Below are 26,996 nucleotides of genomic sequence, written 5' to 3' on the forward strand. Positions count from 1 at the left end.
CCACTGTTTGTCTGCACATCAGATCACTTTAAATGAGGCTAGACTGCTGACTGCCTCCCAAAACAGCAGCTATTATGGCACAAGGGAAGTCTCCGACTGGCTCACAGGGTGGACTCCCCACCCCCTTAGGTGCAAAGTGCAAGTGCAAATTTTAAAACAAATGCCCCACCAGCACAATGAGGGCAAAAATAAAGAATCCAAGCAGCATATGCAAAATATGTCAGCACGGGCAGTCAGTACTGCAAGTACTATTTCTTTTAAAATCTATGACTAAAAAAACAGCTGAAAACATCAGAAACAGAGTATCAACATATTCAAATTCAAAGTGCAGCATGTCAGTAACACAGGAGTGACTGACACAAATCTCAAGGGGTGGTGGCGGGGAGGAACAGATCGAGGGGATAAATAAAAATAAACTTACCTTTTTTGATGCTGCTGGCCACTTCGCACCACCCGTTTACAGCACAGGCTCCCCACGCAATCCTGGTGATGCTCTCATGCTATACCTAGCATGCAAGCAGCATCAGAATTTGTCTGAGCGGGTTGGTCTGCCACTCAGACACTGCACTGGAGTCTGTGCAGTTTCTCCAACCTGGATGTGCAACACAGCCGGGTTGGAGAAACCTAAGTGCGCATGTCAATTTGGCTGGCCTAAGACGGCCGGCCAAACTAACATGCGTAATTAGTGCACTCCACTCCTCCGTCCCCATCCCATGGCCCAAGCACATCCTCTCCCTTCACATGCTGGCAGCTGAAAAATAAAACAAAATATAATCTTATTTCTCAGCTGCTGGCTCTCACCCTGTGGGGCGACACTCTTCCACTATTGCAGGGGAGCCGCTGCTGCAGTAACACTTTAGTTAGAGTGGTCAACTTATCTATGTTGGTGTTTGCACATAGGATTGCCTTAAATGGGGTAGGGAAATCCCCCGCCAAACAAGAAGACCCCCGGCTGCCTTCCAAAATGGCAGCTACTATGGCACAAGGGGAAGCCTCTGACCGGCTCACAGGGAGATGTCATAGATAACCGGGCAGATGTTCACTATTGCACAATATTGGACCATTCCCTGTATAGATGACATTACATAATTCTGTTAACCACTCACCTTTTTGCACCTGACAGCAATGGGGCACTGAACTGTACGATGTGTTGTTCCGGGGTGAGGTTCAGGTGGTCATATTAGAATACTACAGATTACATGAGCACACTGTAAATCATGTCCTAACGTTATGGAAGGCATTTAAGGTGTACATTTGGGGTATTTATCTCACGAAGGGTTCTGGGGTTCGTACTTGTCTTACCCATTTGGAAAGGAAGCTATAGCGATTAGAAACTAGTCACACAGTCATTAAAAATGCAGCCCTTTTAGCCTGGCTCCAAGAGACATTCTTTGAATACAGAGAAGAGGCAACTAGGGATACTCTTTATCACTAGTTTAATGTCCTCTAAAGATGGGTCCTGTTCGTGTGAATGGAGGCTAGAGTACAACTGTTTTCGGAGGGAGACAGGCTGGGCAAAACCCTTGCCTGGATCACTAGAAGTGAAATTTTATTCAGTCAAGTCACCAATCTTAACTGTGAAGGTAAGGGTATCACAACTGACCATGCCTCTAACCTGGAAGAATTTAGGAAATGTAATGAATGCCTGCATATATACCCAAAGTCCATACAGCTGGCTCTGAGCTATCAGATGCTTGTATAGAGTGGCATTAGCTTGGTTGGACAGTGAGGTGCACAAGATACTAAAATCCCCTACACCTTTAGAGGACATTAAACTAGCCATAAAGAGTATCCCTAGTTGCAAGGCTCAAGGGGCAAAGGGTTGCCGGCCGATTTTTATAAAACTATGCTTGCTCTGGGATTAGGACATGTAAAGTAAGGTGACTAGGAACAAGTACCTCCCTCCTACCACTGTGGAGGCAGTTATTACAGTAATAGTGAAACCTCACATGGAGCTTTCTGAATGCTCCTTCTAATACTGATAGCATGATATTTGCCAAAATCTTAGAGCAACCCTTGCAACCTTAAGTGCAATGCCTTCTATTGTCAGACCAAAATGGCTTTATCCCACTGAGATCCAGTACATTTAATCTCCCAATATTCATGGCTGTCCTCCATGGAGTGGACCCACAGCTCCCATTGGTCACAGTCTTCCTTGATGCAGAGGAAGCGCTTGATTCGCTGGAGTGGCTATTTATGATGGAAGCACTTCGCAGAATCTGACTAGGAAACCACTTTCTGTTTTTTAGTCATACTACAACATACCAACCCAACAGCGAGAGTCTGGGTAACTAGATCTCATTTTCAGTTATTTAAAACTGGCAGGGGCACTTGTCAGTACTGCCCCCTCCCTCCACTAATTTTTGCGCTCACCATAGAGCCCTGGCTATGTGAGGGAACTACACTCTCACCACAGACTGTGCCTCGGAAATAGTTCACTGATAATATTGCTTTGCTCAGATGATGTGATACTTTATATCCAGCGACCAGAGGGCAACCTGTCTCTCATTGTCTGTGATCTAATACAGTTTGGGGGATATTTGTCACTGCAGATCAGCTGGACCAAGTCTTAATTTTTCCACTTACCGAGTTTAGTATGACCTAGGTTCTGATTTATCACATGCAGTGGAGACCAGAGATGGTGTGTCATCCGGTAGTGTGGATCACCTTTAATAATGATGTGATAATGCTGATTTCATTAGGATCAATTTTATCATGATGTTTGAAAAGACGTAAACAGTCACAGAGCTGGATCTGTCTTCCACTCTGAAAGTGGAGAATCTCTCTGATTGCAATAATAATCTTACCAAGCTTTTTGTACCTTTTCACAAATCTCCCGGAGGCACCCCTAGAACACCTTTTTCAGCAAATCCATCAGGCCCTTCTGCTGCCTATTTGGTGTCGAGGGCAACCTAAGGTACGATGGGAAGTATTGGCTAGACCGTTGCACTTGGGTGGTCTGGTGCTGCCAGTTTTTCATATATATTTTTTGGTCACTGAAGCCCATTATATAAAATATTGGTCTGCGACTCGAGAGGTGCTGATGCATGTACGCACAGAGTGCCCTGTAGCTGGAATGCAGTCCATACTGAGGTGGTATGGTGCCCCCCCATGTGTTGCTCTACATGATGGGTATGTTCTTGCAGCTCTGTGTCACATATGGTGGGAGTTGGCTGAGGGACAGAAACTTGCAATTCTTTATTCACAAATATTGCCTCATACGGATAACAGACTGCTTCCGCCTACCTGGGAGAAATCTGTTAAACCATACAGGAGTACATGGAGTGTGATACTGTGAGAGCTCATTGAGCATGCTGTATTTCTCTCCGGCTGGAACTTTTGTGCCCGCCCTGCAGTACCACCCCTGGTGAATTCTTGGTATCTCCGGCTGCAATCTGCATCTTGAGGAGGTATACCTTGTTTCCCTTCAGAGCTACCTGAGATGACACTCCTTACGTCCTATACAGGTTGTGTTGATATGGAACATTTTATTAGTTTCCTATATGTGACTTACATGACTGATAGGCTAGACGAAGATAGGATGAATCCCTGGTGAGTTGCTGATAAAGGTTGGGTATACTTCCAGGCACAAGTGAAGAACACACCACTCCATTTTAGACACAAGCTGATACAAATTAATACTTGCATCAATAGTATTATATCCCACAGTTTATAGTCGAGTAATGGTGGGGGAGATTGGCTTAAATATGTGAGATGTGGTACTTTATCAAATGACTTCTCACATATGGCTTGGGCTTGCCCGGCACTCACATTATACTGGCAGGACGTTTACCATAGTGTGGCAGCTATACTCCTGGGAGTCCACAGAATTTTTTTCAGGGGGGGCATTATTTTAACAGGGGCTGCACCCGTACTAGAGCATGCAATGGCTGCAGTGTTATGTTGCACTGTGAGCCTGCACACCAGGTTGTACCTTAATCTGGGGGGGGGGGGGGCGAGAGGCCCCTCCCTTTCACTCCGCCCCTGCAGATGCTCATGTCTTTATTGGATGTCACCATCAATCCCTCGCCCCAGATTAAACTTCTGGGGGACACCTCAGAGAGTCCCACGGTCTGCCGACAGCCCGCTACCAGACTATGGCCCTCATTCTGACCTTGGCGGGCGGCGGAGGCCGCCCGCCAAAGTCCCGCCGTCAGGTTACCGTTCCGCGGTCGAAAGACCGCGGCGGTAATTCTGACTTTCCCGCTGGGCTGGCGGGCGGTCTCGTTCAGACCGCCAGCCAGCCCAGCGGGAAAGAGGCTTCCGCGATGAAGCCGGCTCGGAATCGAGCCGGCGGAGTGGAAGCTGTGCGACGGGTGCAGTTGCACCCGTCGCGTATTTCACTGTCTGCGCAGCAGACAGTGAAATACATGTAGGGGCCCTCTTACGGGGGCCCCTGCAATGCCCATGCCAGTGGCATGGGCACTGCAGGGGCCCCCAGGGGCCCCGCGACCCCCCCTACCGCCATCCGGATCTCGGCGGTCCGACCGCCGGGATCTGGATGGCGGTAGGGGGGGTCAGAATCCCCGCGGCGGTGCAGCAAGCTGCGCCGCCGCGGAGGATTGAATGGGGCCGCGGTACACTGGCGGGACCCCGCCAGTGGTGCCGGTCCGACCGCGGCTTTACCGCCGCGGTCGGAATCCCCATTGAAGCACCGCCGGCTTGTCGGCGGTGCTCCCGCGGTCCTCCGCCCTGGCGGTCAAAGACCGCCAGGGTCAGAATGAGGGCCTATATGTTTTGGCTAAGAGACAAGTCACCCGGCTCTGGATGCAGAGTACGGCTCAGGTGATAAAACAATGGCTCTGTAATGCAGCATATTGACATGACTGGTTAGTATGCTGAAACTCTACACCCTTCAGCCTGCCCTAGAGATATTTTGCCTCCATTTCGGGCCTATCTCTCCACTATGGACATTTCCTCCTCCCCTGCCTCCCAGGCTCTACAACCACAAATGTTACTCAGGTAGCAGTGTAGGATAAAACACTGGATGCAGAATCGTAGCTGAATGCTTGCTGAATGGTGAATCCATGCAAGCATCATTATTGTACTCCCATTACATGATGCTGCCAACTGTTGTTGGTTTATTTTTTGCAAAACCTAATAAAAAAATATTGAAGCAAAATGGAAGCACCTTAAGATGCATGACCTATATTATGAAGTGTGGGGAAAATTATCATGCTCCACAATGTCTAGCTGCCCCAAAAGGAACATGCAGGGTGGCCTGGTTGTCTCATTTAGTCTTATAATAAATTAATGATGTCTTAATAATTCCCAGTAGAAGTGTGAGGCTCTGTGAAGGAGTCAAAGCAATGCTACAATACCAGGGTCTGCTTATGAAGAAGAAGATCAAAATATATAGTGAGAAACACACTAGGCAGGTAGATGTCTTCCACCTCTCTCTCTCTCTCTCTCACTCTCTTTCTCTCTCTCTCTCTCCCTCTCTCTCTGTTTTCTGTCTGTTCAAATGTTCTCCTTTTTGAACCTTTTTAGGTATTTCTACATCTGTTTCCTTATATCTACTTGCATACTGTTACAATCTTCTGTTCACATCACCAGCCTCCTCCTGAACATATTGCCTCATGCAGTGGAGGGATGGGTGTAAAAATGAAGTGGATTAACTAAAGACATAGAAAGAAGCGCACCAAAACCTATGCATTTCACAGTGGACCAAAAGTTTTTGATGAGAGAGAGGAAGCTGTATAACTAAATTTCTCTCAAATTCAAAGCATTCCTTTCTGAACAGCTTGAACGCACCACGGCGTGGATAAAATCATCAGTGTGGATGTGGTTTTGATGTCTTAGTGCTCAGGACTATTGGAAGGGAATTAAGTCCATCTTAAAAAGAAATACATCTCAATGGTGTGCAATACGTTCCAGGAGTGACAATGCAATTGTTTCTCTAGTGATCTACATAATTGTAGAAAAAGTTGTTTCACATTCAATGAAAACATATTTATGGCAGAGAATGCACTTAACAGGTGAGAAGTGATTCATATATTTATTTTCAAGTATTCACCACAATTATATTCATCTTAACCATCTTAAATCGTAATACATAGATAGAACTTGACTGTGCACGTTTAAGGATGTTTGAAGAGATATGTTGAATACAGATGTGGTACAACATGCATTAATAGGTGTAGGCTTTTGTTTGATGGATTCCTTGTCATGTTTCCGTCCTAGAAACTGCCTGAGTTACTTTCCCTGTTTTTGTCCCTTGTCTTTACCCTGACATGTTCCTTCATGTCCCTTTCCTTGGCTCCCTTCAAGACCCTTTCCTTCTTTTCCATATTCTTGACCCTTTCCCTTGTCCTCTGCTTGGCCCTTTCCTGGTTTTTCTCCGTGGCCTTGCCACTGGTCCTGTCCCTTGCCACCTGCTACTGGTTTTTCTTCAGCTTTTCCCTGACCATATTCCTGGCCATATCCCTGATCTTTTCCCTGACCTTTTCCCTGGTCTTTTCCTTGGTCTTTCCATTGGTCTTTTCCATAACCCTTTCCTTGATCATATCCCTGGTCTTTTCCCTGACCATATCCCTGGTCTTTTCCCTGGTCCTGTGCTTCACCTTTTCCCTGTGCTACTCCAAGGCATGTCCCTTGAACTCCTTGTTTCCCAGGTTCCTGGCCATAACTTTGGCCTGTTCCATAGTCTTTTCCCTTGCCAGGACTGATTCCTTGTCCTTGTTGCTTGTCTTTGCCCTTGTCCTGTCCTTTGTCTTGTGCTTGGTCTTGCTTTTGTCCATGCAGGTCTTTTTGAACTCCACACGTTCCTTCACTTTCTTTTCCCTTATGAGAAAAGAAAGAAAACAATATGGAGAGATGGTCAGTTTTTAATTCACTACAATGAAGCAAAATCTATTTCGCGTTATGCATAGATATATGGAGATATATGACACACAGAAGCATCTTAAATACACATGCACAATACACGCAATTCACACACTTATCAGGTGACCAGTGAAGTGATGCCATGCACATACAGAACCTATGACGAACAAGAATATGTGCCTCACTTGAAACACTCTAATATCCATATATTTCAGCAGTTCCAGTGCAAGGATTCTCAGAGCCCTGGTCAAAACTTTCTTTTCCCACTTTGGGGCCCCCTCTCCTGTAGCAAAAAGGCAATTTGGAGGCTTCTTGGTATACTCTGGTACCCTCATGTGTTATCTTGTAGTGGCACGGTAGGCAGCTGGCCCCATTTGTCTTAATGCAGTACTGGCCCTGAATTTGGGAATGATAACAGCTTGTGCGAATATACCATTTTCACACATCTTCATAAAGCACATGATAACATAATTTTTGTATTTCATATTCCATGAGCAGTTCACACCGTTTTGAGAAGAGTAACTATTTTCCAAGTTTCTAAATGCCACAAATGTTGCTATTGATGACGCAATTGATGAGACTGTCAATGACATCAGAAATCAAGTGTGGCACGATAGATCTCAGTAGATCATCTATGAATGATGTGTCCTCAACTCTGCTCCTGTTTTGCTCACAAAGAGGCAGAACAGTGGTGTACAAAAAACGTGAAGGACCCCTCCTGCAAAGTACATGGAGGGACACTCCCCACCCCGGCCCATCACCTAACACTTCCCAGTCCCAGTCAGTGTACTGTGCTGAGGGGACCCCCCTATAGCTCCAGGGCCCCCCCTCACCACAGGGGCTGTGGGGGCTAATGTTACATCACTGGTGCAGAAGGGAGAGGTCATATCTTCCCATTCGCTCTAACAATACTTGGTAAAAATTAGAAAGGAGTTGTAACTAGTTGCCTCTTCACTCTGCAATGTTGTCATTTTAATTTATCTAGAAACTAAGCATTATAGAGTTTTCTGTTTATGTTCCATTATGCTGATGCTTTCATGTTTCAGGTGCACTTACATATGGAAATAGCTTTGCAAATTAGACCCTAAGTATTCCACCAGAGAGAGTATTAAATTGTGTTATGTTGTGTTATATTTCTGGGAATTTAGATAGTGCTTCAATATGCTTATATAACCTATGATGGATTCTGTAAGATCAGCACTAGCATTTGTTAGGTCTTTTTAGTTTCATCATTGATGTGCAATGAGCAATAGTGGCTGATTTGGGAAGAACAATACTGGTGGCTGGGGACTAAGCACTACAGGCTCATGGGAGATCAGCAATACTGGTTGGAGTACTGGCAATACTTGCTGATGGTAAGCAATACTGGCTTATGGGGGATGAACAATAATGGGTAAAGTATAGGCAATACTGATGGTTGGTAGATAAGTAGTACTGGCTAATGAGGGATATGAATTGATTAATCATTGGCAATACTTGTGTATGGTGAATGAGCAAGACTGGCGGATTGAAATGAATAATGGAGTCTTGGCAATGCTGTTGGATAGTAAATGAGCAATACTAGCTGATCGAGGGATAAGCAATACTAGCTGGACTATTGCATTCCTGGCAGATGTAGTACTAGCAATGCTGCCTATTGGTGGATGAGCAAAATTAGCCATGACTAGTGGAAGAACAATGACAGCTGATAGGGACTGGCAATACCAACTGATAGAATATGGCAATGCTAGATGTTTCAGTACTGACAACAGTGGCTGATGACCAATGTTATCTGATGATGGCTGTAAAGCACTGCCTGTTGAGGGAAGATTGCTATAGTGGATAAGCAATATTGATTGATATTGACGGCTAAAAACTGGCTGATGGGGAATGATAAATACTGGTTGTTTGAGTAGCAGGCCTAATGGCTGATGGAGTATTGGAAATACTGGTTGATCGGATATGGGCAAAAAAGGTTGAGGGACATGGAGAATTGGCAGCTAGGGACTACACCACATGGCCTGATGTGGGGTTTTGTTAGAAATATGTTTATTGGGGAATCAACTACATAATGCTGACAGGAAATCCCTCTTAAAATAAGCAAAGGGTGGTGACCCCATTTTTCAGTGCCTGTGCACTCTGCATTTAGCTGCAAAGGCTGTGATGTAACAAAGCTAAGTGGGCCTTTTAATCAAATGACATTTTCTGACTGATTCATCATAGAGGCGCTTCTTCACCTGCAATTTTCTTTGCTCGTGAGGTTCATCCAGAGCTTCTTTTGTTAGCAGTTTTTTAGTAGGCAAGAAGGGCCACTATGCTTTAAAATTATCTTAGGTGAAGGGCATGTGCTCTACTGTATTATATCTTCGTCCCACTTATACACAGTTAAGGACACATATGTGGTATTCAGTGAATGAGGACACCCGCTTCCTCTCATGTGAGTGGGCAACATTTTTTGTGCTTTCCAGTGCTGTGCAAAGTTGTCAAGGGCTTTTGTCAGGATCGGAAGGACTCTTCAATCTGGCTTAACCTAGCATATTGATCTCTTTTTTATGAGGTGTGGGTGGTAGTGAAAATGAAACCTGTTTGACAGAATAATCAGATTTTCAGGATACTGTGCTAATCCAAATTTGTATTAGGCTGTAGGTGGTAGAGCCACAAAATGCCCAGCATTATTAAACTACAAGGTCTGTTGTAGACTCCCAGTGATGAGCCTACTTGTGCATCCAATCCTAATAAGAAAGGGTTGAGCATCGTTTATTATTGTATAGGTGAATATCAACATTTTTAACTGTTAGGTACCAGGTTTGATATGTGCATGGTACCGTACTTCATCAGAATTCTCACAGCCGTCTGATGAAATCCGGTTACCATGCCGCTAATCAAACCTCCAAATGACTTCCTTAAAATATAATATAAAACAACTTATAGTTTCAAAAGTTGTGAAACACGTGTTAACTTGCTTGAGTTCTTAAGAAAAATAAAATAAAATAGTTGCATTTTAGAAATTGCATGTGTTCAATTCAAACTCTGATTCTTTCACTAGTTCCTTAACAGTCAAAGATAAGTTCACTGCCTGTTCTAACTCTAAAGATTAGTAAAAAAATACTGCAGACAATTAGGAGCTTTCTTAAAAACCCTGCAAGGTCCAGTTCGAGCATCAGAGATTAAGGAGAACAACAACAGCTGTATATGAAAATAAGAGAAATAGAAATAAACGCTCAAGAAACCACCTTGATGCGTTTATATTGCACTTTGAACAAACACAATTGAAAACTATGTTGGTCAATAGGAGGACACTGCAAGGAAACCTACAAAAATGTAACTGATTATTATATAACATATGAGAAATGGAAAACATATATTAGCAGTCTTTACCCAATTAAACCAAATGAATTATTTGTGTTTCCTAAGTAGACAAACTGCACTAGAATGCTCAAAGTGAAATAAATAATCTTATTGCTCACTAACTCTTGAGCTTACCCAGTCATAGCCCCTAATGTATTCCAACTGGTCTTAAAATCAGATCCGGATCTTTGGAGTACATTGCCCCTAAATTTATTCTTTAAAATCCTAGAAATGGCTAGATTCCTCACTTATGCTGAGGGGGGGTTAATACATCTACTATACAAAGTAGGGTGATCCGCTGATCCCTAAAACTATTTTCTCACTGCTCTCCTCAATACGGAGGGGAAGCTTTTAAGTAAATTGCTTATGAACAATCTGCATGCCTGGGCTGAAAATCAGATCTAACTCAATCTCAATCAACCTCAGATTCAGGCTTATTGTTGCTCTTATTTAACTAGTCAATAGAACATAAAAAAATGTCATGGTGTATGCATGCTACACAGATTATACATTGGTGTCAACTGCAGAAAAGTGTGGGATAAATTAGTGAAAGAAGGAATTGACCACTCATTATTACACTTTTTGATATCCCTACAAGAGGGAACCAGGCTTAAAGTGAAGCTCATCGGGAAGTCACTCTCTCCAAAAATGATAACTTACAATGGGTAAAAACTTGATGCATTTTAGCAGCCCTCTTCCTTTTTTCCAATACATATCAGATATAACCCAATATCTTGATAATACAGATGGTCTTTATCCAAAACCTGGACATTTACCTAGCAAACTTTTTGGCATGCTAAAATGATATTGTCAACTTTCCTGTTAAATTCAAATCTTAGCTATTACATCTACAAAATCTCAACCTAGATGATGATCTAAAAGTGAACTTGGGAAAGACCAAAATCATGCAGTGGCTATTCTAAATTTTGTCTGTGAATGTTTTTGCTGCTGACAATAACTCTTCAAAACACTGGATATTATCGGAACTCAGACTACCTATCAATTCTAAAATCAGATTAAGCAGTGTGGCTATGGACAAGATGATTGAAACAATAACCTTCCTTCACTAATAGACCTTGCAAAGATTCCTCTGCCAGACTTTCATTGAAGACCCTTAGGAGTAATAGCAGGTAGGAGGACCTCAACATTTTACAATCATATATAAATGTAGATTATTATACCACAGCTTATTGGAATTTCAAACACAACTATTTCTAGTCATCAGTGGAGGCAGCCCGCAAAGGGAAATACATAAGATTTAATTTATTATATACAGGGAGTGCAGAATTATTAGGCAAGTTGTATTTTTGAGGATTAATTTTATTATTGAACAACAACCATGTTCTCAATGAACCCAAAAAACTCATTAATATCAAAGCTGAATATTTTTGGAAGTAGTTTTTAGTTTGTTTTTAGTTTTAGCTATGTTAGGGGGATATCTGTGTGTGCAGGTGACTATTACTGTGCATAATTATTAGGCAACTTAACAAAAAAAAATATATACCCATTTCAATTATTTATTATTACCAATGAAACCAATATAACATCTCAACATTCACAAATATACATTTCTGACATTCAAAAACAAAACAAAAACAAATCAGTGACCAATATAGCCACCTTTCTTTGCAAGGACACTCAAAAGCCTGCCATCCATGGATTCTATCAGTGTTTTGATCTGTTCACCATCAACATTGCGTGCAGCAGCAACCACAGCCTCCCAGACACTGTTCAGAGAGGTGTACTGTTTTCCCTCCTTGTAAATCTCACATTTGATGATGGACCACAGGTTCTCAATGGGGTTCAGATCAGGTGAACAAGGAGGCCATGTCATTAGATTTCCTTCTTTTATACCCTTTCTTGCCAGCCACGCTGTGGAGTACTTGGACGCGTGTGATGGAGCATTGTCCTGCATGAGAATCATGTTTTTCTTGAAGGATGCAGACTTCTTCCTGTACCACTGCTTGAAGAAGGTGTCTTCCAGGAACTGGCAGTAGGACTGGGAGTTGAGCTTGACTCCATCCTCAACCCGAAAAGGCCCCACAAGCTCATCTTTGATGATACCAGCCCAAACCAGTACTCCACCTCCACCTTGCTGGTGTCTGAGTCGGACTGGAGCTCTCTGCCCTTTACCAATCCAGCCACGGGCCCATCCATCTGGCCCATCAAGACTCACTCTCATTTCATCAGTCCATAAAACCTTAGAAAAATCAGTCTTGAGATATTTCTTGGCCCAGTCTTGACGTTTCAGCTTGTGTGTCTTGTTCAGTGGTGGTCGTCTTTCAGCCTTTCTTACCTTGGCCATGTCTCTGAGTATTGCACACCTTGTGCTTTTGGGCACTCCAGTGATGTTGCAGCTCTGAAATATGGCCAAACTGGTGGCAAGTGGCATCGTGGCATCGTGGCAGCTGCACGCTTGACTTTTCTCAGTTCATGGGTAGTTATTTTGCGCCTTGGTTTTTCCACACGCTTCTTGCGACCCTGTTGACTATTTTGAATGAAACGCTTGATTGTTCGATGATCATGCTTCAGAAGCTTTGCAATTTTAAGAGTGCTGCATCCCTCTGCAAGATATCTCACTATTTTTGACTTTTCTGAGCCTGTCAAGTCCTTCTTTTGACCCATTTTGCCAAAGGAAAGGAAGTTGCCTAATAATTATGCACACCTGATATAGGGTGTTGATGTCATTAGACCACACCCCTTCTCATTACAGAGATGCACATCACCTAATATGCTTAATTGGTAGTAGGCTTTCGAGCCTATACAGCTTGGAGTAAGACAACATGCATAAAGAGGATGATGTGGTCAAAATACTCATTTGCCTAATAATTCTGCACTCCCTGTATATTGATATCGCAATTTGAGAGTACATGGATCCGGCAGTACTTAAAATTGAAGATTTGCAGACTCTGTGGATATAAGAATGAGTCAACTAGGCACATCATCTGCTTGTGTCCAGCACTTCTGGATAGAGAGAAGAAATTACAAAATACTTCATTCATCAAAGATCATACCAAAAGTAGAGATAGGGCTACCAAATACTGTCAAAACACAATAATTTTTTGGGGAAATTGTGCATATTCTTGGACTTTACTTATTTTGTCTGACTATCAAAAAGGAGGACAAAAAAATAGAATGGTCTAAAGGTGGAATCGTGTGCATACTAAATCATATGCTTACTACTTATTTTTATCTTTTAATGTTAAATGGCTGGATTGCTGGTCATTATTTATTTAGTTAGTTTTATTGTTGTTAAGGCATCTTGAATTTTACCTCTGTGTTTTAGTTATTATTATAATTTAAGCATTTATTTTTTCTGCACAGTAAATTTTAATTCATTCATTCACAAGCTCAGCAAAGCAACTCAATTTGACTTTGACAGGCATTGTGACTAGCTCTGTGGGAGGGTTCAAGAGCACTGGGTACTTGGACCACAACTGCTTTATTCACCAGCTACCCCGGGCCAAGTCTCACCAATCACTAATAAATGAGTAATGTAGATATTTTGTGTCAGGGCCATAGTGACTCAACAGAATAAGAAAATGCCTTACTCTAAAGGATTGGAAGCTCTTCTGGTGTTTCTGTTAGTCAACAGCCATGGTAAATGAATATATGAATGTTGTATTCTTTTCATGGGCTCTGGGCTTTTGCTCAATATGAACAACAAAACTGATACTTGGCAATTCGAATAAAAATCAGTTGACATTTATAGTGTAACACCTAAAACACAAAATATGTAGAGAGAATTGATGGATTTAGTTCTGATAGCTTTGGAAGTATCGAAGATCAGATGTATTCTGCTTTAATATCTTTACTAGAAACCACTGTGGCAAACACTTTACGGAAAATTATTCTGAGGACTCCACTACTAACAAATGCTAAGAGATGAATTGATATATCTAAAGATGGAACTGTAAAAGACGATGTAGTAACTCTGCCAAGATTGCTTCACAAGGAAATTATTTGGTGGTGTCATATTGTGGAATGAATTAACAATGTAGCAGTGAAAAGAGCACCAACTGAAATTAACTTCCTTATAGATATATGAGGTCTGAACCTGTAAGAATCTTTGATCCAAGGGACAGGTCCACAAAGCAAAATAAATAATGAAGCCAATAAAAAACAAAATCCTAGCAGATGAAAGAGTCTCAGAAGTCCCTTCAAAATCTATGTTGATATCCTTTCAACTAAATGAATAAGATTTCGTGGAGAATTGTACAAATCTGCTGTAGTCATTAATCAGATTAATGAAACAGTTGAGTCTTTCTTCTGGGTATGATAATCTTCTGGAGTGCCACTTATGCTAACCACCCCTCTCCAGTTTGTTACAGATTCTGAGGCCTGTTCACAAACTACATTTTGTAGTATGTTTTATAGTTCTACAGTGCTACAACTGTCATACTACAAAATACTAATAAATTCCCGACAGGTGAAGACCGCCACCTCTGTCTCTCTCTTCTTTTCCATACATTGTGTTGGAGATCTCTCAACATGGGAAGTGATTGGAAGATGATGAATATCTGCTCCTCAATGTGAAGGGTTTAGGAAAATGTAAAGAGGGATTTAGGAAGATACATGCTAATACAAACACACACCCCCACCCACAAAAGACTGTGGGCCTCATTATGAGGCTGGCAGTCTTGAGTAATCCAGCCTTGTGGTGGTGGTCGGCCCGCCACCCTCCAGGAGGTTTGACCACCACATTAAGACCCTAGTGGGTGGACTGCCAGGGAACTTCTGTCCCCGCCAGGAACTTGGTTCCTGACTGGCTGCCGGAGGTCGGAATTGGGGTCAGCCACGGCAGGGTTGAGTTCAGCACCGCTGCTCCGATCATAAGTCCAGTTTCCGCCAGCCTTTTCATGGGGGGGGACCCCACCATGAAAGGTCGGGCAGAAATCAAGTGCTGGAGGCCACCTGTGGGCCCCTGTACTGCCCACTACCATATCTTGGGCAGTGCAGGGTCCCCCCTGCCAGCACCCTCAGAATGCGCACTGTCTGCTGTGACAGACAGTGTGCATTCCGAGGGTGCTATGGGCACCCTCTGTGGGATGACATTGGCCTAAGCTCCGTGAGACGCAGAGGCCAATGTTGCAGCACCATTTCCACTGGGCTGACCGGCATAAACCTCTGATTTCAGAGGTTTCCGCCAGTCAGCCAGTGGAAACCTTGTAGTAGGGCTGGAGGAGACCACCAGCTCCTCAGCGGTGCTTTGCCACAGGTCTAGCTGTCTCGGTTTCAGACAGCCAGACTCGTAAAGAGGATCTAAGACCATTACAATTCACAAAGTTCACTTCTAAACTTACTATACTACAAAAGGCTAGACAACACGTTGGTTTAAGTATATTCCATAAAACACAAAAGGAGAGTGCTGGGAGTGCTACTATCCCACACCACCTCCCAAGAAAAATCAATATAACTACTAAAGGTGGGGGATAGTTGGGGTTGAGGGTGAAGTCAGACCAGTGTTCCCTCAATTGTCAGTACCGGTTAGGTCGCGTTTTGTGAGAAGAGGAGCATATGTGGAGAGTGTCTCTGGGACAGAAGGCTGTGTTGAGTAAGGGGGTAAGGGGAGTCTCCTTACGGACTAGGTGGTCTCACACACTTAATAGCGTCTTGGTTCATCATTTGACCACCTAGCCCCACCCAAGTAAGATGGTACTACTTGGGAGGACTCAACCTCTTAGTTAAAAGAACAAGAGGGAGTGCTGAAATTAAACTGGCTGGATAAATCACAGGGATCCAGATAGGGTGAAAATAAAATTACCATACATGTCACCTATATCAGTTAGTTAAACTTTAATGGAGGTGCATGTTGGTAAGGTTAAGATCGGGAAAGGAGGCTAACTCGAGAATAATGTCTCTTGGAGTCTTAAAAGGGTTTATGTATGACCAACATGTTTCTGCCCTCTCGAAGTGCTGGTAGGTCAGGGTCATTCGTCAGGGTCTAGGATCCCGGAGCACTATTGCTAAGTGAAGTCCTCAGAAGTGTTCATAAAGTGAATACTAAAAACCTACCTGAACAGGTGGTTCATGGTATGGTAGGTCCCGGAAATCGGGGAGAATGGCCTCTGGTCTGGGTAAAGCCGGGGGTGGGGTTTTCCCTTGTAGTCACACTCACTCCAAAGAGAATACCCGGGGAGGTTACCTACATGCCGGTGCCAGACAGCTCTGGTTTCCTCAGGGAGAGCTCTGTCTAGTGGCCAAGAGTTGAACCTATATCTGGAATTGTATTAGTAGGATTTGTAAATTGCAAATTCAGTATTAGAGATCTCCACTATCTGATTTCAGGGGGTGGAGACATTCAAGTCTACACTTAGGTGTAAGTCTGCAGTCGGAAGTGGTTTTAAAAGCTACTCTCCTTTTGCATTCTTGTAGAATTTGTATGAGGAAGGTAAATGGCACCCATTGAATCTGTTTCAATGTTCACATAATTAACTTTTGCCACCAAATCTGCACCACCTTAGAAAGCATACTATACAATGTCTTACCTGCTTCGGCTTTTGTGCTGTAAATTAAAAAGACAATGTAGATTGAATTATTATTTGAACTGATGTTCGGTTTTTAACAAAAATCACATTAACGCAAATGTATACTTAAAGCTGTTTTGTCAGCTATTGGGCAGTGGTACACCTGAAGGATGCTGATGATGTAAGTGTCTAGTCTTTAATTGAAGAAAGGAAGTATATTTTTCTATCAAAGAAAGAAACTACACTATGGATGTAGGGATTCATCAACACTCGGAAAATGAATATACATAATGTTTACCAGATAGGCCTTCTTTACACCTGCAAAATGTTTTCCATATGGATACATCATTAAACTTTGCTTTGAAACATGGGGTTGTGGATTTTTTGCACTTTTCCACACTTTGTTATCCATATAGACATATGTATAGTTGGATATAATTATTGCAAATGTTTATGAATACCCACAAAGCTATGACTCTGAGTGTTGGCCTCATTAGCATGGCCATCCCCCCTGATAATGTTCTAGGGACACACTTGCACCTCCTCTCCCAGACATGAACTACTGCTAGAACTGGCAGAACATTCTCATTTATTGGTGGCATCTCCGCAAGAAAAAGTATGATAACCTAGCCTTTGTGAATCAGGATAGCATTTTTCCTTCATTTTTATCATTTTAAAGGAATAAATGTGACTTTCTAGAGAACTAGGGTTTTTAATCAAGTCATTTATATGTCTTTTTTTCCCTGTTGGAATGTTTTTGATACTTTTTGCTTCTAATTGAATTATTTAAGAATAGATCAAGGGGCCACATACACTAAGGGAGTTGGTGGAAAAGGGTGGGCAAGTAGTAGACACAAAAAAGTTCATAAGTATGGAACGTCTGCCTACCACATAACGAAAGCTCTAATGCCTATCAGTTAGAATAGAGATTTCACCTATCCCTGTTCGTTAACGGAACAGTCAGCAACAAGATGTGAGCAGCTGGAATCAAGGTATGAAGTATTTGAATAGGTTTATTAAATGTGTAAGAAATATTCAGTAAATGTGTATCAAAATTTAACAAGTGTTAAACTGTACACCATTGCTAATGGATGCTGTGAGTCTGGGAAAAACATTTGTTTAGACAAATAACGTCTCACATAAATGCTGATCCATATCATATTTGTGGGCTATCTACCAACTATGTCAACAAGCATATTTATGTTAATTTAATTTTATGTAATGTAACTTAAATGTTGATGCTGTAATTCTGACACTGGTGCTTCCTCTGCACTGCTGTTGCACACCTTTTCATAACTAGGCAGTTTTTGAAAGTTTCGAAAGATCATCACAAGAGGCTCTGCCAAAGTGGCTGTTGCACTATATAAACACCCTTAAATGAATAAAGAAAACCTAAATGTTTGACACAGAGCTACATTAAGCACTGATAGGAATTTATAAATGTTTTTTTCCATTGTATGCACAGAAACACATGGCATCATATCAAATTAACAATTTTTTGATAAGCTGACTGGCTACTGAACCTTTTTATGATGTCTGAGCTTCTTTTTGAGTAACAGAGCAAACATTTTCCTCCACCTATTTCTATGGATTTATAACACACTGTTAAGCTTTTTCTAATTAAATCATTTTTGGGGGGCTCAGTTTGTGGCAATGTATTACCTTTACACTGTCATGAAAAGGTACAACACTCTTTATTCTGTCAGCTTATCAACAAGTGATTGATAAGTGCAAACGTACCTTTCAGATAAATTGATAGTTTTGCACTTTTTGAATAAGTAAAATCCTAATAGATGTTTTTATTAGAGCACAGGTGGAGTCTTATTAACATATATTTCCTTCCTGTGAAGTATTTGTTACTTGTGATATATATGCTTCATGTGACAGACTGTCTTTGGGTATAGGAAGCCAATAAAGATGGGCATTGAATTGGGATAATGTTTACCCATTCATTTGTCGCTGGTTGAACAAATATGCTGAGAGTGTTGTGACATCCCAAAGGAGCTGCTCATTGGGCTCTTCAGGTAGTATGCTACAATCGGACATTGTACCCTCACAAGTTGTTCATTGGAGTGGCAGTAGAGAAGTACCTGCAACATCTAGCTCTAATAAATCCCCAGAGAGGGCACCTCATAGGCATGTAGAGGAATGGGTCTTGGAGGCTGTAGCTTTGTCAATCAATCAGATACGCTTTCATGGGGCTATATCTACAATTCACTGTGCACCAGCAGAACCCCTACTGGCTAGAAAGAGTCTTGCTAGTGGGACAAATCCACTTTCATGTCAATTTGTGGACTATTACACCAACTTTGACACTGACACTTGTGGTATCAGAATGAGGGAAACTGTTTGGATTGGGGGTAAAGAAAATTGCTGGTGATATTGAGTGAATTACATCACAGTGCATGAGGCCAGAAACACATAATACAATGAGGTCACGGATGCAATGTGATGAGGCATTAGGCAAAAATGTACATTTGCATCCCTGTTATTAGGTTTACACATTTGCAACTTGAATATTGAATTGTCTAAGGCAAATATGTTTACAACAAAAAATGCTGATTCTTTCCTGTATGTCATATTGCTCACGCAGGTGAAATACTGTGCTGTTGGACTGAGCACACTTTGGCCTTTTGCACAGTGTCGTGTGCAGATAAGCGATCACTAATACTTTGATCTGCACGGCCCATGTTGAAGTCTTTGATTGTTCTGCTATTTTTTATGACCTGACTCTAAACATGAACTGTGTAAGAGTAAAATTAAAGTTCAGGTAACTCGAGAGAACAGCAGAAAATCAGGCAACTGCACTAAGGCACTCATACACCAAGGGATCACAAGCATAATGTACATTCATGTTGATACGGTGTAAACACACACTTCCGCCTAACCCTGCACTACGACCCTGTTTCTATAACTGTGTTGCCGAATAATTAAATATAGTTGAAATATTGTTGGATTTTGATAATATTATTCTTAGTAAATTAGTTTGCTATTATTTTAAACTCTTTGTTATATTGCAAATGTATCTATTTTGCATTGGTTTATTGGTGTGTGTCATTGATTTGTGCTGATATGTTTTATGTAAATTGATGATAAACTACTAATAACCTCAAAGAACACAGAGGGTGAGATTGTCATGACTAGAGGAAATTAAGAGCAACAATCACTTACACTGGTCCATGGCTTTGGAGGTTGTGGTTTGATGTCCTCAAAGGAGAAACAAAGATCTGTGAAGGAAAAGTAGTCCATCAGAGAAAATAAAGATAGCAAAATTAAACTTGATCTTTGCACTGTGACGATCTAGCAATCACTAATAACGTAACTTTAAATGCACAATAGGGATTGCATGCTTATTTGTATCCCTAATAGTTGACAGGCGCTGTTAACACACTCACAGAGCAGCAAAGTATGAATATGATAAGATTTAAACTACGTCAAACTCATTGCATGTTATTATTTTTGGACTAGAATACTACATAAAGGAATGTCTCTTTTCTGGTTAAGATGTAGGTCATGGGCTAGAAAAACATTTAAATTAGTCCAACAGAGAATACTAATAATCTATTTTAATTACCTTAATTATGCTCAGTGCTTCGGATCTGGGCCTAGGCCATGCATAAAGAGCACATCTCAAGTGGAAGAGCTCACTACTGCCCATGCAATACAACAGAAACAGGCATCATCTGCTGCAGACTTTCATGGTCGTGACCCTACGTCCTTTATGTCAGGGCTCCTTTCATGAAAGATGACGTGTGAATTGTCAATACATTCCACAGTTCTAGTAAAATGAACAGTGCAACTGTTGACATTTGTATAAATGTGCAGAGAAAATTCAATTTACTGGCTAAATGTAGTAGCTAAATTATCACCTCAGAAATCAGAAAACCTGAATTCATACCCCAGAGTCTTCTTAACCAGATTAGGTAACTTGACCAGTCACTACATCTCACATCTTCTCTTCCTTAGAGGGTGGTAAGGGGATTTGTGATGAAGGAGGTCATGGGGGGTGGCGTCAAGGGAGAATTCCCAGAGAGCATCGCCAGTGCTAAAGCCAGCCCTGAGTCCATCAGTGATGCTAGGAGAAGCCCACTCAGAAACCATCTGCCCACTACATGGGGCCAAAGCTTAGAAAATAATGTTCTCAATGCTACAAAGGATATGAGCCCTTCTCAGGTTTGTAGCTTGGTTAGTGAGATTGGGGGGTGAGCTTAAGAATTTCCAACAATCAAGCTGGCCCGGCATACGATGATAAAATGCAATACAGTACAAGCAGATCTCACAAGAAGGGCCAAAGGGGGGGAGTAGAAAGGGAGAGAAACACGGATTGGTAGGGCCCGCCAGGGCCGGGGACCGCGGAAGCACCGCCAACAGGCTGGCGGTGCTTCCAGGGCCATTCTGACCGCGGTGGCAACCGGCGGTTTCCCGCCGGTTTACCCCTGGCCCAGGGAATCCTCCCCATGGGGATTCCGACCCCCTTCCCGCCATCCTGTTCCTGGCGGTTTTTACCGCCAGGAACAGGATGGTGGGAACGGGTGTCGTGGGGCCCCTGGGGGCCCCTGCACTGCCCATGCCACTGGCATGGGCAGTGCAGGGGCCCCCTAACAGGGCCCCATAAAGATTTTCAGTGTCTGCTTTGCAGACACTGAAAATCGCGACGGGTGCCACTGCAGCCGTCGCACACCTACAACTCCACCGGCTCCATTCGGAGCCGGCTTCATTGTTGAAGGGGGTTTCCCGCTGGGCCAGCGGGCGGCCTTCTGGCGGTCGCCCGCCAGCCCAGCGGGAAAGCCAGAATGGCCGCCGCGGTCTTTTGACCACGGTGCGGTCATTCGGCGGTCCCCTCCAGGCGGGCGGCACCCGCCGCCCGCCGGGGTCAGAATGACCCCCAATATTTTGTAAAACAACCAACATCTTTGAAGACTGAAAAAAGAGAGAGGGAGAGATCATGTGTGCTTTTTTATCTGTGTGTATGTAAACATTCCTGGTGAAATCCGACAGACACCTCATTATATCCAACTGAAAGCACCTGTATCGAACTAATTCCCAGAAAATACATTTAGCAGGGGAGTGTAACACCGCAAACACGCCCCCCACCCAAAGATACGACCCTTGCCCTGAATATGGAGAAGTTAGCTAATGAGATGGAAAACAAGGACAAACAATTTAGTAAAATTGTGGAGTACAGTACTTCGGTTTTGGCAATGGGCTGCCCTGGGGTAACATGCCAGAGCAGATGACAAGCAAGATTGATAGAAGACAAAATGCAACAAGATGCGCCCCACCAGAGGGGAAGTGGGGGCTTTGGACCGAACACTGAAGGGTTTATTGATGAGGTGAAAATATTAAAGACTTTACAATACTTTTTAGAATACATTTCTGGGGCAGCTATCTGACTGCATTTCTTCTCAAATCAATATAATTGAAAAAATGTCAATAAAAATAATTGAATCATTAAGAGAGCCTGAAAGGATTCATCTCAAAGCAGAATATTTTGCCAGCAGATGCATTTGCCTTTTTGCCTTCTGCCACAACGAAATCTATTTTCATGAAACAAGTAGCATTGAACAATTTCCCCAGCGACTTACATTTTGTTTTAGTTTACACGAACAGCTCCAGCTAAAAATCAACTTAAAAATGGTTTGCATTGATGTATTGGAAACATGCTAATGCGTACTACTGACGCTCAAGTAATGGAAATATCTGTATATTTACAATTGCATCAAGACATTAAAACGAGCAGCCTGCTTGAGACATGCACCTACATCACAGTGTTTCAACCAACACAAACCACATTCCCAAATCATCTCTTACCTGAATGGACGGTCAGTCAAGGATCTGAAAGCATTGCTGAGATATTGGCATTTATATACAGTACTGGCAGCGCGCTCTGCGTCCATTGGACGAGACCCCGCCCTTTCAAAGGCGTGTTAGGCAACGACAGGTTTGAATCACGTAGCAATTTAATGCAGTCAGTATTAACTAGATGTAAATGTTTAAATTCGTTCAATTAATAATTCTTGGCATTAATTTTAATTATACTAATTATGTTCATTTTTCTGGATCTGGGCCTGGGATATGCATAGTGCGTACATCTTAAGTGGAGGAGCTCACTGCCGCCCATGCAATAAACCAGAAACAGGCATTATCAGTTGCAGACTTTCAACGTCGTGAGCTTATGTCGTTTGTGTGAGTGCTCTTTACATGCAAGATGTTATGTGAATTATCAATACACTTCACAATATAATTATATCAGCAAATGAATGATACTTCTTCAGTGGTATTTCTACAAGCGGAGCAGTTCAATTATTAAGAGAGCAGGATACACCATCTAGTTAAGTCACTTTTCCACCTTTCTACATTTAGACATCTACAGAATCCAATTCTTTGACTCCACAATTGATTGTGTGTGAACGGAATACTCCTCAAAGTCCATAACGCATAATAAGATGTATGGGGTATTTGCATTTGTGAAGATGAGGACACATTCTGTACCAAGAAATCCTCATCAGAAATAACCTTTGAACATATCTTTGATGCAAGACGGTATCCTACCTCTGTGAGGCGGCACCTCACAACTAAGCAGTGTACGGCTGTTGCGCTTGCCTTTACACAAAAGTAAAGCATATACACATATTGGACTGTTCAATGTGATTTAGAGGAACTCAAACTTGGTAATACTGGTTCTGACAGCGAACTGGTTTTTGCAAAGTTTTCACCTTGAATAGCATCCACCAGAATGCTAAAAACAGCCTTGTGATTGCCATTGATGGCAAAAATACTAATCATACTGTTGTTTTTACTGCCCCTCCTGAACCATCCTCTATCTTTTTTCATTCCACCAGTTCCCCCACTTAATTCTCCTCTACACACCAATCATCTACGCAACTCCAAACCCGCCTCCACTAGTCCTCAACCCTCCCTACTGCCCCTGCAATACCAGTGTTGCCCTTGCCCCTCCTCTTCCACTGCTTTTTGTTTATGCCTGCCAGACTCTACTACTATTGTCCTTTCTTTTTTTTGTTCTTACCATTTCTTATTTTTTCCCTTTGTCTTCTGTTGCTGTCTTCTTCAGTTCCTCCCTTTCCATTTCCTTTGTGTTTTTTCTTTCCAAGTTGTACTAGGAATAGGAAAAAAACATACCAAGATCTGTATCCTCTATTTCTTTAACTACTTATTCTTACTATTGTTAATATTTTAGCAATATACGTTTTTTTTTACGTCCAGACCACTTGATTATATCTGAGGCCGGGTATAATTTTTCCATAAAATTCATTGGACTTTCGAGGAAAAGCAATTGTGTATTATGACAATTCACTGAAATGTAGTTTCAGTAGCCTGGTTTGTCAGGCTGTGCTCTAAATTTTGGCAATAGTTTATAATGAGGTAGAGCTTTGAATCATTCTTAAGAGTTGAACCTTACATCTTGAAAAATGATACAAGCCTTATTTTAGAGAGAGTAAACAGTTTAAATTAAAAATATCTGAAACAACTAAATCAACTATGAGTTAAAATTACCTCACTGGGAACAAGAGGAACGGAGGCAAGAGAGACTGGAGCAATGGGCCCATGAGGAAAGAAAAAGGGACAGACAGGGAAAATGAAAAGCAACAAAAAGGACTAGAAAGGCAAGTAAAAGAGATAAAGAGGGTTGGCATGAGAGAGGGTAACTTTAGAGAAAGGAAATTCCAGGATAACAGTAGAGGTGTAACCGCAAACTGCCAGATGTGGGTCCCGTGCATATGGTGTCACTGTAACCAAGCTTTATCTGTCTGATGAGCCCAGAACAGGGCAAAACCGCTCCAAAGTTGCTTGTTTTTCAGTTCAGGGAGGACCTAACCTGCCTTTCGGTCTAGACTGTTCCCATTTGGAGCTGGGTCAAGACTGATATGCATGGCAGGATCAAAACGGAGGTGGCATGTTGTGCAACATATGTGGCCCTGAATTATTGGAAGTAGCTGATATTAATTCCAGCATTCCATTCTTCACTTTTTGTATACTTCAGTGTGTTGCCCTAAGTGGGACTGTTATGGCCAGACGTGGGTGTTGTGCACATTATGTTACTGGAGCCAAACTATACCTGACTGATGAGCCTTAATCAGGCTGTAACTGGACTTAGGCTTCTTGCGTTCTGGCTGGACTGTTTTTATTTTGAGCAGGGTCAAGACTGATTTGCATATGGCAGAGTCCAAATTCAGGTTGAATGGGGTGCAAAATAATGATGGAATGGGAATGAGGCCATAGTGCTTGCCAGTGGCTGAAATTCAATCAAGCAATCAATCCATCACTTAAATACTTTCATGTATGGTGAAGACCAGGCTGTAGTGGAATGATTTGTGAGTTTTGAGATCACTTTTAGAGTGCAGGCTTTGAATGACGTGTATAAGACAGCCACACTGATGGGTTGTTTGCCCATCGATGTAATGGTAGTCATTGGAAAAATTATTGTAGTTGATCAAATAAAATGTGAGCAATTGGCGGAAACATGGTTTGGTACCTTCAGAGATTCAAAGAACAGAAGAGATTGCATGGTGTTCCAATTGAGACTTGGATTCATGGTATGTTGTGTGATGGGAATGAGTGTGTGAAAGGGACGTCGGTCCAGGATTTTCATTTCTTTAACCAGTTGTGCTGGAAAATTTCAGAGTGCCGGTGCTGCCATCAATGTCACATCATTGATGTCATAAGAATTGTGAAAAATCTAAGCATCACATAAAGAACTAGTATAGCAAATAAGCCAAACCCATTCAAAATTAAAGTAGTAATAGTGAATTTTGGAATACACTGTCACTCATATATTAAGAAAGCATAGTGTGGTAGCACACAGTAATTTTCAGAAAGCATATTTTCTATTCAATAACACAAGATTCTTCCGGACATGCAGTTTTATTGATAAATCTGTATAGCAGACAAATAATGTGTAAAATCCGATTTCAGCAAATACTTATCATTCACACATCACCATTAAAATTGTTTTGTTTTGTTCCTTTTAAAAACTTTGTTTTCATCCCATTTTAGAATCACAAAAAAGTGAGTGCTTCATTTGTGCACTCCTAACGGCTGATATACTTTTTAAAGTATTTCTACAGTTTTCTTACACAAATTGAAATGTATTTTATTAGAAAAAAACTGACAGCCTTTCTTTTCACACTCCTTGAACACTAGCATGATTGTCACATTGTTCACTTAAAAAAAAATCTATCTTTGCAGTCACAGAAAGAAAAGTACACACCAATCTCCATGTTAAAAGAAGAAGCAGCAATTTGTCAGAAGAAATTGCCATTTACGCAATGTCTAACAGCCCAGAAAGAAAGGAATCCAGAGAAACGTCCATTGTTGGCTGGCAAGTGGTTAGCTGACAGCAAAGGGGAGACAAACTCTCAACATATTGGTTTCAGACAATCAGTTAGGGAAATTCCCTGAGGTCCAAGGAGGGACACAAGCAAAAAGGAAATTGGGTTCCAAATCAGGAGCACAGGGAAAAAGGTGGACAGAAAGGGTGCTTCCAAGCCCAAAGTGATTGCTTGTTATGGATGTCAAAGAAGGAACATTACATGAGGTACTGTTAGGTGAAAGACTATTTACCTGCTATGCTAATCATAGATGTGCTTCAAAGTATCCAAAAGGGCACTGTTGCATTCAATCAAGTAGAAATGGTCATTTATGAGTGAGATTGAGATGCCCTTAAGCACATACATCCAAGTACCATGGGGTTTGTGTTGGAGGCTAGTGTCAATGGGATCGAGGTTCCTGCCCTGAGGCATTTGTGTGCTTGCAGAACTAAGGTTGAGAGGAAGTATCTCAAACTCAAGTAGAATCACCCTGGTGCAAATGTCAAAGGCCTGGTAGCCAGAGGAATACATGGAGACATGGACATCCTGATTGCCCAAGCTGAGGTAGAAATCTTTGGCAAGATAGTCACGGTCGATATAGGAATGAGAGAAAAGAAAGGTGCTAGATGCTACTTGGGCAATGTATTGATTGCTGTTGGTTTACTAGCAGGGCAAGAAGCCTACATACCGTGGCAGCTCTGTTGACCAGAGCACTAAATGCACATTAGTTACAGGAAGAGAAGGGGACCAACTCTGATTTCCAAACACTCATGAAAGTTAGTGAGATGATCTCGGAAGACTGTAAGAAGGCATAGGCTGTAGTATATAGCACCTGCTCCAGAGGTAGAAGAGGATGAGATATGTGAAGCAGACCTGATGTTGGAGTCTGGGTTATTACCAGAGCTGCAGGGTCTATAGTTCCTACAGTACCTAACTGAGAGGTGTTCTTCAAGACACCAGTTGAATGCCCCACATTTGTGGGACTTCCAAAGGAAGCCCAGGAGTAGGTCAGCAAGGGAGAGGTTGTAATATATTATGTTGAATAAGA

The 26,996-nt window shown here is 42.1% G+C and overlaps 1 protein-coding gene across 1 annotated transcript; it reads right to left on the reverse strand.

Annotated features, from left to right (window-relative positions):
* Positions 1-5,983: 5,983 nt before the first annotated feature.
* Positions 5,984-22,477, reverse strand: LOC138260265 (uncharacterized). Its single transcript, XM_069208590.1, has 4 exons — positions 22,431-22,477; positions 19,791-19,846; positions 16,641-16,657; positions 5,984-6,783 (listed from the first exon to the last, which is right to left on the reverse strand). The coding sequence occupies exons 2-4, from the start codon at positions 19,798-19,800 to the stop codon at positions 6,196-6,198; spliced, it is 615 nt and encodes a 204-aa protein (XP_069064691.1). The 5' UTR covers positions 19,801-19,846; positions 22,431-22,477; the 3' UTR covers positions 5,984-6,195.
* Between the last annotated feature and the right edge of the window lie 4,519 nt (positions 22,478-26,996).

The sequence above is a fragment of the Pleurodeles waltl genome, chromosome 9, assembly GCF_031143425.1.
Source record: "Pleurodeles waltl isolate 20211129_DDA chromosome 9, aPleWal1.hap1.20221129, whole genome shotgun sequence".
NCBI classification, from domain to species: Eukaryota; Metazoa; Chordata; class Amphibia; order Caudata; family Salamandridae; genus Pleurodeles; species Pleurodeles waltl.